The following is a 17,985-nucleotide window of genomic DNA, read 5'->3' on the forward strand; positions in this document are numbered from 1 at the left end:
CTAAAGCAGGGGTCCCCAGCTGGGTCGTGCAAGTAACTGGGAAGCACATGCATGCATGCAGCTCCACTTACGCTCACATGCAAAGTTCCATTTGTGGAAGCAGTGTGTGCACACCCACCACTTACACAAATGGAATTGCATACGCTTGTGTACACGCTCATGCACCTACCTGCCTTCCCCTCCCCCACCAGTCCGCCATACCAGAGAGTTTGGGGAGCACTGATTTGAAGAAAGAAAATATGTATCATGGAATAATGGTATATTATTATATATATATATATATATTAATGGCAATAAGCCAGGCAATCAAGAAGCATCGGCTAGTGGGGAACAATCATTTTATGAATAGTCTTTTTAGAAATTATGTTCCCTCGAGTCATTTCTGAGTCTTAGCAACCACCCAGATATATTTTTCCCTTGGTGATTTGTTTGTCCCTACCTGGTCCTTCAGGTCTTCCAACGGTGCACCCATTGTCACTCTAACTGGGTCCACCTGCCTGGCTGTTGGTCATTCTCTTCTTCTCTTTCCTTCTGCCATTCCCAGCATTAAAGCCTTCTCCAAAGACCTGGGTTCCTGCATAGTGTGTCTAAAGTGGTTTAACATGAGCCTTATATCTCTGGATTGATTTCTATAAGCAGTTTGTTTTTGCTATCCGTGGTATTCTCGGGAGCTTTTCCCAACATCAAAAGCATCTTTATTTTTTTCAATCCTGCTTCCTCAAAATCCAACTTTTGTTTCCACAGAATGTCACAGTGAACACCGTTGCTTGCAGTATTCTGATCTTTGTAGGTGCAGACACTTTACATTCATCCTTGGCAACTTTAAGACCTATGGACTTCAGTTACCATCAAAAACCTTGCTATATAGATGACATTAACAGCCAAAAATGTAAAGATGCTGGCTGGGGAATTTTGGTAGCCAATGGGCATAAGATTTAAAGTTGGCAAGATTGGACTCCCCTGAATTAGGAGCATCTGTGTATCTTTTCCATGGCCTTCATGGCTGCTCTACCAAGTGCTACTCTGGGAATATTTCTTGACTTGATAGCTGAACCTAAAAATCAAAAGCTATTTACCATTTCAATATCTTCCTTGTCAGGTTGGATGTTATACCTGCTGTTGTTAGTCTGGATTTCTTTATAGCCCCATTTTTCACTTGTACTCCTTGGCTTTTATTACTAGAGCTTGCAGAATCTTTACATTTATAGCTGTTAAAAAATGTTGTCTATAACAAAGTTCTTCCTTCAGTTTTAAAACCACACTCATCTTCTTCCTATCCCACTCCCTTTAAAACATTTTCAGCATATAAACTAAATAAATAAGGAAGAATACATAGTCTTGCCTTGTGCATTTGCCAATCTGGAGCAAATCTATTTCAGAACAGAACAGAACAGAATAGAAAACAGGAACAGGAACAGGAATGGAATGTGATTGGACACACAAGGAATTTGTCTCCGGTGCATACAGTCTCAGTGTACATACAAGCAACAAAGTGATAAATCATAAATCATAAGATATAACCAACAACGTCATAGTCATAAAATGCCAGTAGGAGTAGGTAATAGGAAAGATGAGAGTATGAGGAGATATTCCAGGATCTCTATTTTTCTAAACACATTCACAGCCTGATATGATCAACACAATCAAAAGCCTTTTTATCATCTTCATAATGCTTCATTGTGATATTTTTTGGTATTCTTTGGCCTTCTCATTTATCCAATGTGTATCAGCAATAATTTAGCAGCTAAAATCTTTAATTGTTCAGATTGTGAGTTATTATTTACAGCAGGGGTGGGATTCTACCAGTTCAGACCAGTTCTATAGAACCAGTTGTTACGATTCTGCGCAGTTCGGAAAACTGGCAAATCATGCCCCTGGCTGGCCCTGCCCCTCTCTGCGCGCCCCTCCCCTCCTCTCTCCTCCCCTCCCCACCCAGTCAGTCCTTACTGCACATGCGCGACATTGCACACATGCCCAACATTGCTGACTGCATTCTCCCCCGCCCAATCACTCCTTAAGGTATTTTTTTTCCTCCCAATGATCAGCTGTTCCAATGAGCAGCTGTGCTGGGATCCCCTGTACTGACTTACTACTTTGCCCAGAAGATTCCCCTGAGGCCCAGGAGGCCAAAAAATGGAGCAAGGGGTGTGTGCAGCACACACACCTCCACACGCCCCTCCCGTGTTCCATTTTTGGCCTCCTGGCCTCAGGGAAGCCTCCTGGGAGCAAAAACGCCCCCCAAGAGACTTCCCTAAGGCCCAGAAAGCCAAAAAATGGAGCATGAGGGAGTGCTACAAAAAAAAGAAGCCACCACACCCATCCAGTCACATGGTCACACCCACCTAGTCATGTCCACAGAACTGGTAGTAAAAATATTTGCATCCCACCCCTGATTTACAGTGAATTTATATTACAAAATCTTTCTGTTTTTCAAAATTGTTCTTTGCTTGCTTTAGGGATTCTACTTTTGTGTGTGTGTGTGTGTGTGTGTGTGTGTGTGTTTCTTTTACTGCTTATTTGTATGTTCTTTTTAGTTTTTCTCCTCCATTAACAAGATGCTTGTTTAATTTAATTATTCCCTCCTGCCCTGCATGGAAAATTTTTCTTAACTTCACATTAGCTAGACAATGCTTGCTCTCCACTCATCCATCAGAATTTTGGCTTAACTAACTATATAGAGACATTAGACTTGCCAGTTGTTTCTTCTGTTGCCTTTGGCCCTTCTGTTCTTTATGGGATCTCTGGCCTCCAAATTGCTAAATAGCTGCAGGCATGTTTCTGGAAGTCTGAATGTTCATGAAGGCATCTGCCTTCCATCACAGAAACATACTCTGTTGCTTCTCAGAAAAAAAACACAATTCCACTCTCTCCGGTGAACCTTAGCTTCCAATGTTGTTTGAGGAAAACTGCTAAAAAGCTCTAGTAGCAGAGTGTCCCCTCTTAAACCTTTTCTTTCTCCTGGCATCTTTTAGAAAGATGAAGGATCTGTGAGCAGTTGGGTTAGACGTGGTCTTCATGACAAGGGTGGCTTTGATAATCTTGGGCACTCTGTTGCAATATAACAGCTGCAACAAGACTAAATCAAAATGGGCAATACAAGGACTGAATATGGTATTTGGAAGACTTGGAAGCTTGTAAGACAATTGGAATAAATCAGTGGAAGAGAAGGGAATTATTGAAATTGGATGTGTATATTGTACAGACAAACCACAGGGGAAACACACATCTGTGCTTGACAGGAATGTAATCAGAAGCTCGAAGGGCTTCCATTTAGCAAATGAATGGATGCATTGGCGCCAGACCATTGATTTAAAAAGTGCCAATCTTGACAGACATTAATGCTCAAGGCAATGCAGTTACGTTCTCACAAAGAAGAGATGAGGAAGTAAATCTGTACCACAGATTGTAATGCTTCAAAAAACAAATGGGGACTGTTTAAGTGTTTTAAAGGTCAATAAAAAGCGTAACTTGTGGAAAGTTCGTCATGGATAATTTATTCTGTCATTTGGTTTTCTACATGCCTGGTGCAACTGGGATCTAGGTCGAAATTGTATTCCAGGAAAGATATCTTTGGACAGATGAGGTCAAGGAGCAGACTGGTTGAGTAGGTTGACAGGTGAGCTGGCAAACAAGCAGAGAGGGTTGAATTCAGTGTGGTCTTTTGGGCTGACTGAGGTAGAGTAAAAAGAAAGCAAGGAAGGAAGGGAAAAAAAGAAAAGAAAAGAAGCTCTGTTCATTTTTATAATTAAAGTGATTGGAAGAGCAAAGCTGAATGGGAACAGCCAGGCGTCTCATTTGTGCTAATAACTCTCGCCTCTCGTGCCATTCCTTCCTGTTTATTTTAATTTGTTTTACGTAAGAGACACTGTTTGGACTAAATGAACAACATGAAGCAAAGTGTACAGTTCGTGGAAAGGTCATTGTGAGAAGATGAGAAAAAACCAGGGCCAGCTGATAAGTTAGAAAACTCTACTAAGTTGAATTCAAGGTTGTCTCCTTTTTAAAATTGGCTCTAAAATGAACAGTTCTTAAGCTCCCTGAAACTTAGTAGGTCTATTTTCCTGGTCAAGAATGGGAGGAGCAAATGTATGTTACTTAGATATAGGCAGCAGGGGCTGATTTAGAACTCAATTGAAATAGGAGGAGAGAGAGAGGAATGAATTGTAGCAATAATGAATGGAAAATGAAGCCAAAATGAAGAAACATTGGAAATGAACTAAAAAGAAGTGGGTGAAAATAAAATTTACTGTGATAAACATCCCCAACTTGGTGTCTTTCAGATGTGTTGGTAAAACCCATATCTGCAACCATCATTAAGGATGATGGGAATTTCAATCCACTATTTGAAAGCCCCCTTGTGTTGGAGAATATCTCTTGTGTTGTGCACAATAATAATTTGAAGTTGTAGCTTTAGATGTGTTGCCATAATGGCTTAGAGCAAATAATGGACAAATCTAACTTCATCTAAAGCAGTGGTTGTCAACCTGGTCCCTACCGCCCACTAGTGGGCGTTCCAGCTTTCATGGTGGGTGGTAGGGGTTTTGTTCCCTACTTTATAAATCACCATTACTGTGGAACCGGTGGGCAGTTAGAAAATTTTACTACTAACAGAGATACAAAAGTGGGCGGTAGGTATACAAAGGTTGACTACCCCTGCTCTAAAGGATCTCTTGAATTTTTAGGAGAATGTTGAAAGTTATATAAACCTCTTCATTGAAAAAGGAGAGGGAGGACCATAAGAATTGAAGATGTATTAAGCCCAAGACTTTCATGGTTCATGAGACTATTACTATTATTTAATCCTGCACCCCAATAGCAGAATACTTCTTGGTACCAGAACTAGGAGTGATAAAAGGTTTTGGGTGTTATTATCAAAATGCAAGTTTGAAAAAAAATGCAAGGTAGAACTCAATCTTCTTTCCTCTGTTGCTTTGTTCCTATGTTCTATTATAATTGTTTCAAATATGGTATTAGGACCAAGCCACATAGAGAGATATTACAAAGTTATTGCAGTTCTTCAGTATTGTTGCATCCCAAAACAGCAGCAAATCTACTCTTTGTTCTTTCCATTACAGGTGGTCCTCAACTTAAGACCACAATTAAGCACAAAATTTCTGTTGCTAAATGAGACATTTGTTAAGTGAGTTTTGCCTCATTTTACAACTTTTCTTGCCACGGTTGTTAAGTGAATCACTGCAATTGTTAAGTAAATAATACAGTTGTTAAGCGAATCTGGTTTCTCCAATGATTTTGTTCATCAGAAAGTCAAAAAGGTGATCACGGGACCCAGGGACTCTACAGCCGTCATAAATATGAGTCAGTTGCCAAGCATCTTAAGTTTGATCATGTAACCATGAGGATGCCACAACAACATAAGTGTGAAAAATGATCATGTCATTTTTTTCAGTGCCGCTATAACTTTGAATTATCACTAAACAAACTGTTGTAGGTCGAGGACTGCCTATATCTAATGTCTTTTTCAGTACTTTAAAAACCATCAGGATTTATTTTTTTAAATTTTTTTACAAGAAATAAAGCAGCCAATTTAAATATAATGCCAGGAAACATTTCAGTGTTTGGGACTTCAAACATACCCTGGTTTACTGGGCCATTGACAGGAAACAATGAGAAGAAAATAAGAAACAGAACAACCTCCAGACATCTTAGTCATATAAAATGATCCTAATAAACACTACCTCCTCTTGTTGTTTGTTTCCTCCTTCTATAGAAACAGGGGGAAATTAAAAATGTCATTTCAAGAAAAAAGGATTATGAGGAACAGGGAGAAGATACTCTTGTAAAGACACTTCCCTCTTTAATTTTAAAAGAAGAAAAAAAATCAAAGATTAAGATTAAACCTGTAGCAATTGTCAAGGGAGTACATAAGTTATGGGCCTTTTCATTCTCACTTTCCAGATTCCACAATGAATGCAGCACGGAGGTCAGCCAGGATAGATTCGGAAGTGACAGAATCCCAGATGGAGCCCTCCATCAATGCCACTGAGATGCCCTCCAAGGAGAACGTTTTTTCAGACATGAAAGATAAATTCATGAACAAATTGGGGAAACTGCCAAGTAGGTGGAATTAGGCTGTTTCCAATATCACATTTCAAACTGGATGGTGAATCCACTTGACACTACCAAAGCTGATTTATTTGAATCAAGTGGCCTGGATTTCTCAATACTTTATTATACATAGCCTTATTTTTAATACTGATTATTTATAAGGCTATCTTTTATAATTCCCTAAAACTTCTTTCCTGGGCTACCAAAGCTACAGGCTGTGCAGTTGTTGCAAATCAGTTTTCTCTTTCTTTCTTTCTTTCTTTCTTTCCTTCTTTCTTTCTATCTTTCTTTCTTTCTGTCTGTCTGTCTTTCTTTCCTTCTCTCTCTCTCTCTCTCTCTCTCTCTCTTTCTTTCTTTCTTTCTTTCTTTCTTTCTTTCTTTCTTTCTTTCTTTTTCCTTTCTCTTTTTTCCTTTTCCTTTATTCATTCTCTCTCTCTCTCTCTCTCTCTCTCTCTCTCTCTCTCTCTCTCTCTCTCTCTCTCTCTCTCTCTCTTTCTTTTATTTCTTTCTCTAACCAGCTGAGTCAATGATTCTGGGTGGCTTACAATTCAAACACTGCACATTTTACATGAAGCAGGGCTAGAAAATGCACAAGCTATGACCAATTAAATGTTAAAGGCCAATAAGACGAATGTCTTGCATGCCTTGTTCAGGCCCTTATGTGACACTTCTTTAATACTCTATTTCCATTGTAGATAACACACTATTATGTTTCTTCTTATGTACCCCTCTCTTTTTCTTATAACAAAGAAGGCAGAACTTATTTTGTCAAAAATCCATTCTTTGTGGGAGACCAACTACTATCCATTAACTTTTAGCCAGCATTTTCACATCCTAACATCCTGACATTTCTCACCCATCTTCCTATGATTAGTACATCGTCATCAAGATGCAACACTTCATTTACTTGCTGTAACTTTTTACTATTTAAATATAACTTGCAATGGTACACTCCATTTCCCTGTCAAGCAGGACTACCTTCATCTTCCTTCCATACTTCTACTGCAGCATATAGCCAATATTTGCTATAGATTCATTTGATTTCTCAATCAACAAGAAGATTTTGCTGCATAAAATGTGGGATTCCACAAACAATCAGCTAGATGTTTAGGCTGACAGATAAAATAGATTATCGTTATTATATATACAACTTTGTGAAGTCACAGCTGCCAGTTCTTGTGTTGACTTCAATACTCAATCATATATTAGTCAGATCTGACCCTATTAAGATCAGTCTGAGATCACCCAAGACCCATTAGATATTCCTAGTGATAATTAGGAAAAATCAAATTTACGTAGGAAATAATATAACACGAAGCAACCTCTTTGCTCCAGAATCAGTGGCATTTCCTTTCACTGGTCTCCTTTTCCGTCCATTCTAGTACCTCCATGGGCTTTGGCCACCATTCTCATTGTTGCTGGCCTCTTGCTTCTCTGCTGCTGCTTCTGTGTTTTTAAAAAATGCTGTGGCAAGAAGAAGAAAGGGAAGAAAGGTAAAGACAAAGTCAAGGCACAGATCAACATGAAGGAAGTGAAGGAGTTGGGCAAAAGCTACATTGATAAGGTGAGCAGTGAGTTTTTCCCCTACAGCTCCCCAACCTGAGGATTTACGTATCTTGCATAAGGGAACCTCCCTGACTTCACAACCATTTATGAATGATTAGAGGTTGTGTGTTTGGGGCTGATCTTCATAAAAGGCCAGAGTTTGTCCTTTGAATGAACCTGTCCCCACCATGCAGACTTCAAACTATGCTATAAAATCAATACCCTGAGAAGAGGGTAGTGGGTCAAATGCAGAGACTTGAGAAAATGTCTGCTGTTTCCCAAATATCACCCAGAGTTAAGTATAGCACATTTTTGAGGACTGAATTCAGAATTGTGAAGGAAGGGAACTGGACCTTATTAGAAATAAAAACTAGGCAGATGGAAGGTGGAAGAATCCTCATCATTTTTCTTGGAAGTCTGACCTTTCCCCCATCTCAAATCCAACATTGTAGAGGAGGCTACCATTAACAGATAGAATCACCTGACTCATGGATTTTTCTGAATGCAGATCCATTTGTCAAAGCAAAAGATGAACATGAATTGTAGAAGTTTTTGCAGTGGTCAAACCACCAAAAAGGAGGAGCTGTTTAAGTCTGTTGCATAATATTTTCTCAGTCTCACACCATTAATTCCTGGGCTTCTATATTTACAAGGGGAAAAATACAGGCCTGATATTACAAAAGTGTTTCTCAACCTTAGCAGCTTTGAGATGAATGGACTTCATCTCCCAGAATTCTCCACAAATCTTAAGTCACTGAGGTTGAGAGACATTCATAAAGAGAATAGGAAATACAGCTCAATTTTGAGGATTCTTTTGCCCAGACAGCAGCTAACTGGTGATTGTAAGATGTGTGAATGCTAGACATTACAAAAAAGCTTCTTCTTCCATTGAAGAAAACCATAGCGTCAAAGACTAGAATGTCAATATCTTGAAAATTCTATTTATATTAAGGCAAGCTGACTCTGAGGGGATCGGGGAATCAACAGTTTTATTCAAGCATCATCTCTACTATTTTTTTTTGCATTGCTACCAGTGACAAAGTATTTCTTCCTCCATTTTTTATTTGTTCTGATTCATTCAATAATTACACTGATTCATCTGATCAGTGTTAGTTGGAATATTAGGTTGCCTCCTCCATGTGTGATGTCTTTTTTCCCATTGCTATTGTATATTTTCTCATTGCTTACAAGACTCTCATACTAAGTAGTCTCTTTTTTTCACCAGAATAGAGGAAACTTGCCATCCATGCAGGAGAACAGACATTAAAATATTGAAGGGTTTGGCATCTGAATAACCTCCATTTGTTAATATCATCATTGTCTGATAGATTTATGTATGATGAAAGGGAAAATTCAGAAAGAGTAGTTTATGAGGATGTAGGAGCCTGTACAACCTAGCACTGACCGAATGCTTGTATTAGTGCCCATATAATATCTGATCAAACGAAACCAGCTTTTCCCCATCCTTGATGCCTTTCAAGGGTTATAACCATCAGAATTGTCAGGCAGGATGGCACTCACATTCTGAGATGTGATATCTCAACATATATGGAGGATTAAAAATTGGATAAATAATGAGAAAAGGTGAACAGAAGTTGCTGCAGACATTGCTCATCTACCTTACTCCTAATGCTTCCCTTGACTATTTCCTTCTTTCCTTCCTTCCAGGTACAGCCAGAGGTTGAGGATTTAGATCCATCATTGTTACAGGAATCTGAAGTGGAGAAACCAGAGGAGAAGTTGGGGAAGCTCCAGTACTCCCTTGATTATGACTTCCAGAGCACACAGGTGGGCAAGACAAACACGTGCCTCAGCTTCAAACAGTTGCAGACTGATCTTCGTGTTCCTGGTCAAATACCACCCAGAAAATAATAAATGCATTGTCAATAAAAGAAAGTTACTTGCACATTCTGATTTATGAATATTAATACATGTGGAGAAATAATTGGAAGTACAATAGAACTTTCTATAATGGGAAAGATGGTGACCAGGCCACTGTCCTCATTCTTCTGCCAATTCTGGATGAGCATTTTCAGTGTCTCTTCTTCTAAAACTTGAACTAGATTTTCAGATTTCCAAAAGGATTCTATCAAATGAAGGATTATTTCCATAAAATAGGACAGTTAGGCAATTTACTTTCATTAACTGTATTACTTATCTACAGAAATTACAGTCCTTTCATCCTATCCTATGGGCAACATTTGAAATTAAGGGTGCAAGGAAAAGTCATACAGGAATTCAGCAAAATATATTCCTTTTTTTTTAAAGTCCCAGGTTCTAACCCCAGCTCATATCTTTTCCAAAAAATAATTGGAAAAGATCAGTTTCTTCCTATCACCTTAGCTGCTTTTAGTGGTCAATTTCTATCACAAAATACTTTACCTCCTTAATGGGTGGGAGAAAAAGAACAAGTTATAGTTAGCATAGAAAGATTAGAATTAATCTAAAGATAACTTCATCTAGATTCTTTTTAAATATTGTGGATAGAGTAAGGTGATGACATGTTTAAAGGTGTTTAAGGAAATTCTGGCTTGTCAAAATGTACTCAGAGGAACCAAGAAATCTGAGTTGGATAGACCAATGATTTGGTTCAATGGAAGGCATTTTCCTAAATTTGAATATTTTCATTTTAAACCTTTTCCCCAGTTGGTTGTGGGTATTATACAAGCTGCTGATCTCCCAGCGCTGGACATTGGGGGTACCTCCGATCCTTACGTCAAAGTCTTCCTGCTTCCAGAGAAGAAGAAAAAGTTTGAAACCAAAGTCCATCGCAAAACTCTCAACCCTACATTTAATGAATCTTTCACTTTTAAAGTAAGTTCATTTTTCTTTTCTCTTGGCCAAAGTTCCAAAAATACACAAATACATGAACCCTGTCATTCTTCCTTTTTAGCTCTGGTCTCCCCTCATCCATTGTGGAACTTCCCTTCATTTCACACCTCTAACCCCTTACTTACCAACAAACACTCAATCGAAAGTGCCCACAATTTAATTCTGCATCTCCATTATGCATAGGTCCCTTATTCAGAGCTTGGTGGTAAAATTCTCGTCATGGCCGTCTATGACTTTGACCGTTTCTCCAAGCATGATGTCATTGGTGAGATCCGTATCCCCATGAACACCGTGGACCTGGCGCATGTGATCGAGGAATGGCGAGATCTGCAGTCAGCAGAGAAGGAGGAGGTAAGAAATTGTGCAGAACTTTAGATAAAAAGTTCTAACTGAAAGGTAGTTTGAAAATTGCATTAGTGGCTTTATATATATTAGAAATGGGAAATGCTTTTCTTTGGAAAACTACCATGTAACTGGGATAATAACCAACCCAACTCATGGGTAATCAATTAACTTCTTGAAAGGTAATCAAGAACTTGACAATGGCATCAAGATCTTATGAGAAATATACATCCTAGCTTTGAAATAATTGTTCATTTCTCTTTATAGCATGAGAAGTTGGGAGACATTTGTTTTTCACTCCGATATGTCCCTACAGCTGGGAAACTGACAGTGATTGTACTAGAAGCCAAAAATCTCAAAAAGATGGACGTGGGGGGGCTTTCAGGTAAGAATTAAGCCATTAGATTTAACTTTAATTGCTGAATATTTTAATGTTCCATATGATCCCTTTGGGGGCACTCTGAATCCCCTGCTATTCACTCTTAATTTTTGGCTTCAACTTTTCTTGGTCTTTCCCCATGGGGAAAGAGGTGAGGAGAAGTAATGAAGTATGCAATTCTCAACAGCTTGTGAATATATGTAATATTCATATGAAGAATGGGAATGGGAATTAGATTTCAGATTGTCCCTGGGTGCAAGGTCAAAAAAGGCCGCTTACCAATTCAATACTGCGTAGTTCAGCTGGGTCTTCGTAGTTTTTTTTTTTTTTAAAGAAAGAAATGAGCCAGATCCTTTAATTTAGATCAAAAGTTTTTCAACATACGGGAATGAACATATGCAGCATTCTTTCTTGTTTGCCTGTTCAATGAACGCTTTAAAACTGGCCATGAAGATTTGTTTATGTCAACAATGAAAATATATATGATAAATAAACCTATTTTGCCCTTTGTTACTTTCCCAGAAATGGCTTTAAAAATAAATTCTCTAAAATTAAATTCTCTCATCAGGATATTAGGAGTAAGAGAATCTTAAAGCATTTTCATACCTTTTTTACTTTGTCACCTACCCAAGATCCATATGTGAAGATCCATCTCATGCAGGGAGGGAAACGTATCAAGAAGAAGAAAACAACTATCAAGAAAAATACACTGAATCCCTATTATAATGAATCCTTCAGCTTTGAGGTGCCTTTTGAACAAATCCAGGTAAATCTTCCTTTCCTGCAATCCCATTTCACTTGAAAATATACTCCAATTATTTCCAGTCACGTTCATTTATCCAAAATTGGCATTACTTGTTTCAAAACAAAAGTTACTGGACTATTGTATGCATTATATTTGAAGGCCTTGAGCTAGTTTGTTTTGCAAGCTTGTTTGTTTGAAAAAATGGCATGGCATTTGCCATGGTTCGTTATTATAATTTGGTTGTCTTAGAGTAGGATATCAAACTCAATTTCATTGGGGGCCGCATCAGGTTGTGTTTCGGCTCGGGGGGGGTGGGCATGGCTGGAGTGGGCATGGCCAGCTGGAGTGGGCACATCACTCATGCCAGGGGCACCTGTGCTGGCCCAGATGGGGCTGGGGGGGATCCTCTGCAGCCCTCTGCCAGTGAAAATGGAGCCTGGAAGGGCCGCACAGTTCTCCCGAGCTCTGCTTTCACTGGCAGAGGCACTGTGGGCCAGGCCCTTCGCTGTTTCCAGGGCAGCCCCACAGGCCAGATCTAAGCACTCCACAGGCCAGATCCAGCCCATAGGTCTTGAGTTTGATACCCCTGTCTTAGAGAATGAAAACCCTCAGAACTGTAACCCTTTGCAAAGCTCCAGGATAATGCTTTAATGCCAAGAGCCACTGTTGACTAATCTGTCACTGTTAACTTTTACTTGACCTGAAGGATCAAACTCTTTGGAAGCTAAAGGTCTTGGAAATTCAGATAATTGTGAAGCTAAAAGAGAAGAAGTGATGGATTCAAACCAGCATCTTTCCCCACCCCCCTCTCTGCCACTATTCCTGAAAGCTGACCGCTCTAAGCCGCACACCTCTGTTTGGAACTCAAGATGGAGGAACAGAAGTTAAAAACAAAAATGGCCAATGGGCAACAGTGGTAGGAAAGGCAGTTGAATTCATACATCCCTCCAATTACTTTTCATGCTGATGACCTCTTGATATCCTTTCTCTTTCTACAGAAAGTCCAAGTTGTCCTGACGGTGCTGGATTACGACAAACTAGGCAAGAATGAGGCCATTGGGAAGATCTTTGTAGGCTGTAATGCCACGGGTACTGAGCTGCGCCATTGGTCTGATATGCTGGCCAATCCCAGGAGACCTATTGCTCAGTGGCACACTCTGCAACCTGAAGATGAAGTGGATGCAGCAATTGGGATAAAGACCTCTTGATATCCTTCATTTTCGGGCCGATTACTCCGGCAACCATTCCATCTCCCATCCAAAGCAAATGGGAGTGTGTGGGTGAGGCTCCCCTGAATATGCCTATTGGGGGGGAGGGAAGATAACCTGTGAGCTTGTCTCTTTTCTCAGAGCCATTTCTTGTTTGGAAAAAAAAAAACTCCGAGAGGAAAAAAAAAAACCTTTTTAATCCACTGTGTGAAAAAAGAAAGAATGCTTACTTAGTAATTGGAGACAAGTGACAGATTTACTATAAGTCAACCACGAAACTTACAAAGCAATTTATGCAGATTTAGATACATATTTCAGATTTGACATGCATTTGAAAATTGAGCCTTATGTAAAAACAGCCTTTCCCCCCCCCACACACACAAAACCATTACTAAATAGTAATAGTTTATCTGTCAAATTTGGCAAGCAGACTCCAAATAAATCTAACTGTTAATCATCCTTATTTGATTCCACTATAGGTTCAAAACTAAATTTCTTTAAGGGATATCATTTCATACACATTTTGAATGCTGCTGTGTTACCATGTTTGAAAATTAGACCTTGTATGGAAATCTATAGTAAACAATATCTACAAATGTTCAATAATAGATTTTCTAAAAGTTGCAAATGAGCTCCAATTACAATAACTTAAAAAATTTGGAGACTGTATTATAAAACAACTTCATAAAACTAGATCTTGGATAAAAATATATAAGAACACTTGAAAACTTAGTTTAAAAATAAGTTTTTTTAAAATTTCATAATGTAAGTTATGACTAAGGCTAGAATTTATATCCATTTAACTGGAATAAATCTTATTTAATTCAATTCTTATTTGATTCTGAGAAGATGTTATAGGTTTGCAGGATAAGAGTGAGATTAGAATTTCTGGATTCTGAAATACTTCAGTTATATTCCTTAAATTATTGACACTGTCCAAAATAGGATTAGGCAAGTTGAAATTGTAACATGTGTAGATTCCATATGTAAAGTGTTAGTAAACATAATGTAGGATATCCTAACCATCTTATTACAAAACTTCTACATACTAAAAACAATAATTTGTAGAGCCTGCAGTTTGATGCTAGAATATAATAGTATGTTACACATTAGCCAACGTATTAAGCTATTCATAAAGTTTGTTGGTTTGTTTTCAATTAATTTTTTCTGGGGGGACGGTTACAACAGTTTTACTTATGCATTTATCTGTTTGACAATTTGTGCTTTACAATATGTATGTTTATGAAATGTTTGATATTAATAAGGGTATTAGGGAAAATTTGCTACAAACTTCTTGGAAGCAGGTTATATTTACTACTATCCAATTTGTAATAATTTTGCTTTGTTGAAAACATGTTTACATTTTTGCTACAAACTGGTTTATTATACAATTGCAATAGGTTTCTTGTTTGTTAGAAAGCAGTTTGAAGCATTTTATAAATGGAAAAAATACATTAATCCAAAAAATTTACTCTTGGATTTAAAATGTTTGACAATAGTTTTACAAAGGCCTAAAACATGTTTACAATACTTTTGGTATAGCAACATTACAATTTATTAGACATATTCTATAATTGTTTAAAATTTGGATGACTTGCTAAGAATTTATAAGCTGATTACACTGCCAGCTATTTTTAGCAGAATCAAAATTAAGGGGAATAACTATAAACTACACAAATTTTGTTTTGTAATCCTGAATTAAAATACATGTATGTAACTTTTATGCCAAAATTTTGTTTATGTTAGCGAATTCTGGATAGGATCATAATCCTTCAAAAGTATGCCCATCTTTAAAAAATAAAATAAAATCAGACATTTTGATACTAATATTAGGATTTTGTACCCATATTTTTATAGCACTTGCTGAAATTGATTTCTCATCCCATTACTATAGTTTTAAATCTTGCATCTTGCAGGTGCTTCTAGTTCCAAGGGAAGGGACAACTCTCCTTTACAGGAAGATAACCATCATTTTAATAATATGGGTCACCTCTAAGACTACCTATTAATGACTGTATCTGAAAAAAGACTAAGGGTTAAGCATTACTAGGTTCTCATACATGATTATACCAAATATTTATAGAAAAAGAGTGCCACAGTTCTTATCTAATAGTTTTAGTTGAGGCAAGATTGCTCATTTCCACTTCTTAATTTTGGCTATAAGTTAGTATTTTGTTTTTTTTTTAAATCTTAGTATAAAATAAGAACTGAGGAAAAAGGTATGGAAATGAGTAAGATCTTATAGTGCAATCCCTATACAGTATATTTTACCCACCACCTATATTTTTTACTAATGGAGCTAAATGGATATAGAATTGATGCCTTAGTAATTCTCTGCTTTAGGGAGAAAAGTTTTAAAGACATCTAGAACAAACAGATATTCTACCACTATTTGTCTTCTTATCACTGCTTTCACATTCCCCTAGACAGTTATATTTCCCAGTTTGGTGCCCTCCAGGTATGCAAGTGAGATTATGACTCCTATTAACCCGAGACACTTAAGCTGGAGTGAGGGGATATATTGTCTGTTATATCAGAAGTGCACAAAACTGAGAAAAGCTTCTAAAAATTCAATAGTTTCTATGTCTTTCAACCAACTGGTGATAGAAGTGGTGAGATGCCTCAATTGTTAACAATAATTAGATGAGAGAAGCCACTGGGATACCTTGAAAGATGAAGCATGTTGTATAGGGACAATGTTTCAAAAGCCATAGTCCACACCTTTGCTTATTCCTGAGTAACAGGGTATTTCACTTCCAGAAAAGCATGCAAACGTTTGTAATAAGTGGCTTAGAATTTAGGGTCTTTGACAAAGAACAACAGATGATCTGCTTACATGTAGTCCTCAACTTATGACCACAACTGAGCCCCAAACATTCAATGCTAAGCAAGAAAATAGTTAAGCCTCATTTTATGATCTTTTTTGCCACAGTTGCTGCAAATCACTGCAGCTGTTAACTGAATCATGAGGCTGTTAAATAAATCTGTCTTCTCCCATTGACTTCACTTGACAGAAACCAGCTGGGAAGGTTACAAATGGTGGTCACATGACCCCGGGACATTGTAAATGTCATAGATATATGCCAGTTGCCAAATGCCCAAATTTTAATCACACAACCATGGGGATTGCAACGATCGTAAATGTGAAAACTGATAATAACTCACTGTTTTCAGTGCCATTGTAACTTTGAATGGCCATTAAACAAATGGTTATAAGTCGAGGACTGTGTGTTCTTCATTCATGTACAATAAAACATTTACATAATTCCTTGGAAAATAATATTGAGAAACAGAATTGTAAATCAATTTATTTATAATAAAAAAGTAATATTGTATCAACTAGCAAGTTAGAAATGCTTATTTGGGATTCATAGATTTGAATATAACTTAGATGTCTGTCTTACACCAAACAGGACATTCATACTACCTGTATCTCATTTTCTGATTCCCATACTGTGCTGAGTAAAACTGTAGTTTCTCTAGAAGAGACAATTGCCTCACATAACTAAACCAACACCCTGAAAAGTATTATCATTTCAGATATTGATTTAAATGGATCACTTTCATTTTATCCAAGAAAGGAAAAAGATATATTAATACTTAACTGGTTCAAACTAGAATAATATAGAGAACGTTGATCCAGTCAGTTTTCTAGTCAGTGAATTTTCTTTTTACTAATACCCTGTGGAGATGTATTTGGATTTAATGCCCTCACCTCACCGAACAGTCAAATAAAAAACTAGGCCACAATTTTTCCCCAAGAATGGCATGATGGCCATTTTGTTTTCTAGTTAGTGTTTTTGTAGTTGTGGTGTTGATAAAGTTATGCATTTATCCACTACACTTTAAAATATGCCTCACTCTGTTAGCCTCATCATATTAATCCCTACTGAGCTGTTGCATACATCTCTTCTACTTTGAATTATGAACGTTAGTGAGAAGAGGAGCATTCAATATGGCAGTTGCAGAGCCATGAAATGTTTAATATGTCAGTTGATCATTCCATGCAGCTGAAAGTTCACCTCATTTTCCTTTTCTCAGTCCTTGAGAATTGATCAGTATATCAAATATATTGGAACTGTCAGTTAGTGCTGTGTGCTGTACTTCCATCCACTGTATCTTGCTAATAATTCAATCTTTTTCCCAACTTCTAAACATCCTTTCCACATTTTGGCATAAGCAAGTATGTAGATGTCTAGATCAACTGCCCAGCATTGGAAAGAGGCCACGTTCTAAGTTTTAAAAAATTGTGTAACTGTTATGATTGAAGGGCTTGTGTAAAGTACAGAAGGCTTTGTAACTCTGGTATGTGTTGTTTCTATTCCCTTCATTCCTATGAATTACCCTCTGAGCGGTGCTGTCCTTTCAAAGCCGCTTCTACTCCTCTTTTGAAATCAGATTTAATATTGATGTATTTGACCAAACAGTACTCTTGGCTGTTAATAAATAAGAGATCTCTATATTTCAAATGTGTTGTTTCTTATTGTTTTTGCTCAGGGCTCTACTGGGGTTGGGGAAGAGCCTGAAAAACATTCTTACCTATTCTAAGATCCTGTCCTGTTCACCTATATGTTTGTTAATGGCACTGAATCCTCAAAGCTAAATGCAGGGTAATTCCATTGCTTTACTTTTGATCCTTATTTTTTCTCTACCTTAATCCAGTCTTCCACAACCAACAACTACAAGATATTTGGGAACTATAATTAAAGAATTCCCAGTTATTGTGACTAATGTTCCCTCACTAGGAAGAGGTTGGAGAGGCAATTCAGTGGTAAAAATCCTACATTCCTAATACTATTTTGCCTATATTTTTAATTCATTTATTCTAAAGTGATTGGAATAACAAAACACTCCCAAAAGTGCTTTTT

The 17,985-nt window shown here is 37.6% G+C and overlaps 1 protein-coding gene across 6 annotated transcripts in view; it reads left to right on the top strand.

Annotated features, from left to right (window-relative positions):
• Nucleotides 1-17,579, top strand: part of SYT5 (synaptotagmin 5) — a 39,334-nt gene extending 21,755 nt beyond the window's left edge. For 3 of the 6 annotated variants that reach the window (XM_087947913.1, XM_087947915.1, XM_087947911.1), the window contains exons 2-9: nucleotides 5,917-6,075; nucleotides 7,449-7,630; nucleotides 9,280-9,399; nucleotides 10,258-10,425; nucleotides 10,627-10,794; nucleotides 11,053-11,170; nucleotides 11,797-11,930; nucleotides 12,908-17,579. In XM_087947913.1, the coding sequence (XP_087804039.1) occupies nucleotides 5,917-6,075; nucleotides 7,449-7,630; nucleotides 9,280-9,399; nucleotides 10,258-10,425; nucleotides 10,627-10,794; nucleotides 11,053-11,170; nucleotides 11,797-11,930; nucleotides 12,908-13,117 (1,259 nt within the window). In that variant the 3' untranslated portion in view covers nucleotides 13,118-17,579. Of the gene's footprint in view, nucleotides 1-3,541; nucleotides 3,617-5,094; nucleotides 5,141-5,916; nucleotides 6,076-7,448; nucleotides 7,631-9,279; nucleotides 9,400-10,257; nucleotides 10,426-10,626; nucleotides 10,795-11,052; nucleotides 11,171-11,796; nucleotides 11,931-12,907 lie in introns of those variants that run through there. The other 3 variants (XM_087947914.1, XM_087947912.1, XM_087947916.1) reach the window with 3 other exon arrangements.
• The last annotated feature ends 406 nt before the right edge of the window (nucleotides 17,580-17,985 follow it).

This window comes from Notechis scutatus, chromosome Z, assembly GCF_049901735.1.
Source record: "Notechis scutatus isolate UNSWTSFEM ecotype Mainland chromosome Z, rNotScu1.2, whole genome shotgun sequence".
In the NCBI taxonomy this organism is placed as follows: domain Eukaryota; kingdom Metazoa; phylum Chordata; class Lepidosauria; order Squamata; family Elapidae; genus Notechis; species Notechis scutatus.